At 37.9% G+C, this 6,413-nt stretch overlaps 1 protein-coding gene across 2 annotated transcripts; it reads left to right on the forward strand.

Annotated features, from left to right (window-relative positions):
- Positions 1-1,363: 1,363 nt before the first annotated feature.
- Positions 1,364-4,009, forward strand: LOC308696468 (RLA class II histocompatibility antigen, DP alpha-1 chain). Of its 2 annotated transcripts, none has more exons than XM_081375214.1 (4): positions 1,364-1,458; positions 1,603-1,848; positions 2,094-2,375; positions 2,566-4,009. In XM_081375214.1, exons 1-4 carry the CDS (start codon positions 1,401-1,403, stop codon positions 2,745-2,747), a joined length of 768 nt encoding a protein of 255 aa, XP_081231340.1. In that variant the 5' UTR covers positions 1,364-1,400; the 3' UTR covers positions 2,748-4,009. The 2 variants fall into 2 exon arrangements, with proteins under 2 accessions (XP_081231340.1, XP_081231341.1); XM_081375215.1 differs by having other exon boundaries at positions 1,372-1,458; positions 2,529-4,003.
- The last annotated feature ends 2,404 nt before the right edge of the window (positions 4,010-6,413 follow it).

Consider the following 6,413-nt stretch of genomic DNA (forward strand, 5'->3'; position numbering starts at 1 on the left):
GTGATAACGTTTAACGGTACAAGACACAATACATTAATAAAAATCATGTATTTGCCTATCCTTGTCTTGTTTTTGAATACATAAATCAAATAGTGTAAAATACATTTAATCTTATCCACTGGCCGAATAGTATTTTTAACTGATTTATATTTTTAATGTAAACAGATAGGCCTTGGGCATTATTTGCACGAAACTATTTTCTCAGACAATCTGGTATTATCATGATAAGCAATTATCTCTGTGGTTAAAACATTTAAACACAGCATGCTACAGGAAAAGTGTTCAAAAACATCGCATCCACAACAAATATTTCTATTGATTGAATTTGAATATGAAAAATGTTGTAACTTCTCAGTAATGATTTCATGTTTAAGTGTTCTTCATTAATTTGAATGGCATATTTAATCTAAATGTTTATATCATAAGTAAAACATAGTTTATATCAGAAGTATTTTATTTATTTAAACTGTTATTTGCATCAGTTTCACTAAACGGCCCAACGCGCTCGCTGGCGCGGACATTTAAGAAGGGATGGATATTTGCTTCAAGTGACAGGTGAGCGAAATTATATTTGTATTATCTTGTATTTCTTTAGATTTTCTGTCTAAAAGTGATCTTCTGCAAGACACCAGTGCAGAGCTATAATGAAATAGAGTCCAAATCTTATTAAAATCAATGAATTCATCAAACTCCATCATAATCATATCATAATGATAATTCAGGTTGATGCAATTTGATTTATTGCGTGATGTAATAGGATAATTTAGAAATTATTCATTTTAAATAGTTATTGCTATTTGGGCCAGTTGGTGTCGCCAAAACACATACTCTTCTAAAAGAGTGCGTACGCACGGTCAAGAGCATCCTTACGGTGCGCACTTATCTACGCCCTAGTTTATTTTTTATAAATCCCGATATGTGCGTGGAAAAATGCGTACGCATATTTCTATGCCCATTTTGTGCGTACGCAACGTTTATACATCAGGCCCCAGGTCCGGATTTGTTGCGGAACGGCTGCGGCCATGACTAACAGCTGAAGTCAGGAGGACCCACTAGATCTCGCGAATTCATGTATGATCGTGATATAAACAGATAATACCTTAAAAAAAATTAGATTTTCATAGAACAATTTACATTTTTCATTGTAAACTTTTGTATTCACATTAAGTAGACTGGCGATCAATTCAGGCCAGAGCTCAAATCTTACACTACAATTTTTCATGTGGAGTCATGTGACTGTGGCCTGACGGCTGGAACAGGAAAGCATTATCCGCCTAGATACAGCAGTGTCACAGTGAGAGCCTGCTTCTGATTGGAGGACACTGAAACTGAGTCCACAAGACAGGTTATTTCCTCCTCTTCCACCTCATTTAAAGTTTGGTCCACTGTCATATACAAGCATGGAGCTGTATCTGGCCATTCTTACCCTCACTCTGTTTCCCTCAACTCATGCTCAAAGTAAGTCATACTTTCTATATTAGATTTGTTTTATGTGAAAAGCCTGAACAAGGAAGTACACTAATTACAATCATTTAATCTGATATGCAGTTTATCCATACATTTTCTGGACATTTTTAATTGATCTTTTTTCTTCCATTTCAGTCATACACAACTATTTCAACATTGATGGATGTTCTGATACAGAAAAAGAAAGTATGGTTGGATCTGATGGAGAGGAGATATTTCATGCTGACTTTAAGCTAAAGATGGGAGTGAATACATTACCTGATTTTGCAGATCCTATAAGCTTTCCAGGATTTTATGAAATGAGCGTTGGAGCGCAAGAAGTATGCTTGCAAAACTTAGCTGTATGCATTAAAGCTTACAAGAACCCTCCAGAGGAACTGGGTACGATGTGAATTTGCACTGTAAAGCATGAATACAGTTTTACTGTCATACATTTCTTAACATTCACATTAACCTGTTTGGAAACAAATTAAATTAGCTCCATATTCTGCATTCAGTGTCATCAAGATTAGTTTTGGCTCACAATTATATTTGATATGTATGAGATTAGTTTTCCTATGAAAGAACTTTCTTTGAATGAGGTCAGATTTACTCCTGCAGAGTTTAACAGTTTTCTGTGTTCACAGACCCCCCCGAGACCTCCATCTACCCAAAGAATGATGTTGAGCTGGGTGTAGAGAACACCCTCATCTGTCACGTGACTGGCTTCTTTCCTCCGCCGGTCGACGTCTCATGGACTAAGAACAATGTCATGGTGACAGAAGGCGTGAGTCTGAGCCAGTACCGGCCAAGGAGCGATGGAAACTTCCACATGTTCTCCTCTCTGAAGATCATTCCTGAAGAGAGAGACATTTACAGCTGCACGGTGAACCACAGAGCCCTCCAGGGACCACAGACAAAAATATGGGGTAAGAAAATCAAATCAAACTACTATAATTTATGTTGTTTTCTGTATGAATGATGTGTGTATAAAACAACTTACTCTGTGGTACAAATGAAATACCAAGAGCAGAATGGATTGTACTATGAAACATTCTGTTGTGAATGCATCTGCTCGACAGCTGTTTTAACCTTCACACACCGTGCGATGATTGACAGGTGTCGGAGGGGTGTCTGCTGTGCCACCCAGTGTGGGTCCAGTGCTGTTCTGTGGAGTGGGAATGACTCTGGCCCTGCTGGGACTGGCTACTGGAATCTGTTACTGTATTAAAGGAGCTGCAACTGACAATACAGATCTGGCAAAAAAAGAAAAACAATTAATGCAATGGACCTACAAATAAAGACCATTTCTTGAGGATCTGAATACAATGATACAGTGCATTTGTGAGTCGTTTTAGATGACGGAGAGCACTGCTGGTGTTGAAGATCGAGAGATTCATAAACCTAATGATCTGGCTGAACCTTGAAAGCACTTGAAGTCACCCCATACAATCTTTGCTTGCAATGTAGCTCTATTGAGTCTTTGTTTTTACATTACATTTGCAGTTCATCAAAAGTAATCTAGACAAATCATAATCTTGATATTGAGTGACTTAATGATTCAAATAAGACACTTTTGCTACCTTCATGTTAAATGTAGTAGCATTTTTTCATGGATGGAAATGTTGCATTTTTTGTACTTAAAATGAAGCCATTAAAAATTAAACATTTAAAACTGCAGTTGACACTATTGTTAAAATCTAGAACATAAAATTCTAAATTTGTTATAATTTGTGACATAGATTCCAAATAAAGATTGAAATGTCTTTGGCAGTTTTATTGAAATAGGTGTGCATTGCTTTGTATCTGGACATGTACTGTAGTAGGGTTAGGGTTAGGGTTAGGGTTAGGGTACAGTGCTGGTAGTGGGCGCTTCTATATTCTAATCTATAGCGAACCCTCGCTTTTTCTTACGTGCCTCTGCTTCTCACATGTTGAGGTGATAGATTTCAACCAAGAAGGATATTTTACAGTGATGTGTCATTCAAGTTTCTTTTAAAATAGACATGTTAAATGACTTTTGTGCATCTTGTGTAGACATTTATAAAAAGGTTCTGTTAGAGAAACATGATGGCCATTAAAAAGATGACATACTAAATCTGTCAAACCTGCCATCAGCTGATGTGGCTGTAGTAATCAATGATGGAGTATAAACTAACACGTTATTTAACAATGACCAGCCACTGGGGTTTCGTGAATATTTTTATTTAAACATAAGTTGTATTTATAACTAGGACACCATATTTACCAGATTATGAAGCGCAATAGTCATTTATGACACAAAGGACAAACAAAATGCATAAATCTTGTTTATTGGTAATAAATACTGATACATATACATTTAACTTTTTTTATGAAAATCTTATGAACACTGTTTTTTTTTAGGCTGGGAAAGTGGGATATTGAGTGTGGTGCACAACCTTATAACACAAGGCTTCCCAAATCTGAAATAATAATAATACTATATTTTCCCAAAATTGTTAGATTATTATATAGCTAGCTAGGCTATTCTAGTGGTGTACAATGCAGCTTTAATAAACTGATCACTAGTGTGGGCAATTGCAACATGTTTGCTCTGTTTTATTGGGTTTCAGGGTTCTTATTTGCCTGAGCTTCCTTTGCTTACTAGTTTCCTAGTGTGTTAAGAAAACACAGGATTTCAGTCCAAAACCTGATTTAAATTAACGGGGCTAAAGCGGTTCCATAAAGGACAATTTAAGTTTGCGCAATCCCACTAATTTGACCCAAGTTCAATGAGTCAAGATCATTTGATGTGCACACTATTCTTAAGCAGCCCTAAAGGCCGATCATGGATCAAGTCAAGCCACCATGGTAAACAGCAAATATAGTTGTGCTGTTTAATGCGTTTGATGTGTGGTTTTTCTCAGTGCATAACTGATATTTCACAGCTACCTGTATATTCCCCATCTGTAAATGTTAGGAAGTCATGCAAATATTTCCAATTTGCTGTCAGGAGTGTGAGGCTTATGAACGAGACAGGTGGAGCGCAATAGAATTGGAGCGCAATAATTCTGACTAAAATATGTAGTTTGCTAAAATATTTATATAGGTATATTATTCTGTTTTACTTTAAGACCTACAGTAATGCGTAAATCCAATACTGACACACGTAACAAACTGTTTGATCACTGAAGACATAACCGCCAAGACGGACATTTTAACATAACATAACTCTTGTTTGTTGCCTGCTCTTGTGCATTAAGCCTCAAAGAAGAACACAATTCAGTACTTGCATACCGACAGGCGGCAAGCGCTCACAGAAATCCTCAGCCAGTCTGACCAAGGTTGAGCCGAGAATACACAGTGTGATTTACATCCGGTTTTGAGCTGATTCCTGACTCGAGAATTCAGCTTTGAAACGAGAGGCAATGGTGGGCGGGGGATGCACACACCTCATCTGGATGACGATAAGAAGACAGGTAATTCTTGACTCACACAGGAGGTGATGGAGACATGAAGGGGAAGGGAACACACAGGAGAATCGCAGAAGCTCTGTAGAACAGGAGAGTAATACTTTTGTATAAACGAGGCCAGAATGTGTGTAGCCAAGGTGTGTGCTTCTATCTGTGAGGCAATGAGGTGTTGATCGGTGACAGGTGCAGGTGATCAATACTCTGCAGACGGTGCTCATTGTGATTGGCTGTCGTGGAGCCTGGCAAATCCCTGACAACCGTTTAGTGTGAGCACAAAAATCATGAGCCTTTGCATCACCTTGCATCATCCTTTACATCCCATGCAATCTACTCGTACAGTGAGGTTGTAAAGAGTTGGCATTTAACAAAAGCATTGCTGAACTCGCACAGTGTATGCTCGGCTTTGATATGTCGGTCCGGAATCGAGTTCTCTTTCATGGTACACTGCGCTTTTAATAACCCATTTAGCACTATTATAATGAGGAGTCAGTGTCAGGCAGCACAGGGTCAAACACAGGCAGTTAAAAACAACAGAGTAACGCTCAGAAAGGTAAGGTAAGGTATCTTTATTTCATACCCGCAGGTAAATTTGGTTTGCAGATAAAAAGAAGAATTCGGTCATCCAAAAAAGAAACATAGAAGACATAAGAAACATAAAAACATTTCACATACAGATTTACAGGTTTATTAAACCATCATGACAGGCTGCACCGTGACACATACAGTGCTGGTCAGAATTATTTGCCCCCTTGGTAAATATGATCAAAGAAGGCTGTAAAAAATAAATCTGCATTGTTAATCCTTTTGATATTTTTTTTTTTAAAAAAGCAAAAATCTAACCTTTCATTGAAGTAAAATAATTGAAAGTGGGGGGAAATCACATTATGAAATAAATGTTTTTCTCCTAAACACGTTGGGAACAATTGTTTGCCCCCTTTTATTAAATACTTTTTGCAACATCCTTTTTCCATGATAACAGCTCTGAGTCTTCTCCTATAATGCCTGATGAGTTTGGAGAACACCTGACCAGAGCTCAGAGACCATTCCTCCATTCAGAATCTCTCCAGATCCTGCAGATTCCCAGATCCATGTTGGCGCTTCTCCTCTTCAGTTCAGCCACTCATCTCCTATAGGGTTCAGGTCAGGGACTGGGACGGCCATTGCAGATGCTCGGTTTTGTGCTCAGTGACACATTTTTGTTTTGATTTTGATGTTGGTTTTGGATCACTGTCCTGTTGGAAGATCCAAACATGGCCTGTTATAAGATTTCTAGCACAGGCTGTCAGGTTTAGATTTTATATCTGTTGGTATTTGATCGAATCCGTGATGCCATGTATCTGAACAAGAAGTCCAGGACCTCTGGCAGAAGATTAGGCCCACAGCATTAAAGATACAGCAGAGTATTTCATTTTACACATGGGCTACTTTTTTTTATCCCTATGAAGCAAACCCATGTTAAGTGTTTGCTGCCAAAAAGCTCTTTTGGTAACACTTTATAATAACGTTCAGTTGTAAGTCATTTATAAGTGGTTA

The sequence above is a fragment of the Scardinius erythrophthalmus genome (genome assembly GCF_964197995.2).
Source record: "Scardinius erythrophthalmus genome assembly, chromosome: 9".
In the NCBI taxonomy this organism is placed as follows: Eukaryota; Metazoa; Chordata; class Actinopteri; order Cypriniformes; family Leuciscidae; genus Scardinius; species Scardinius erythrophthalmus.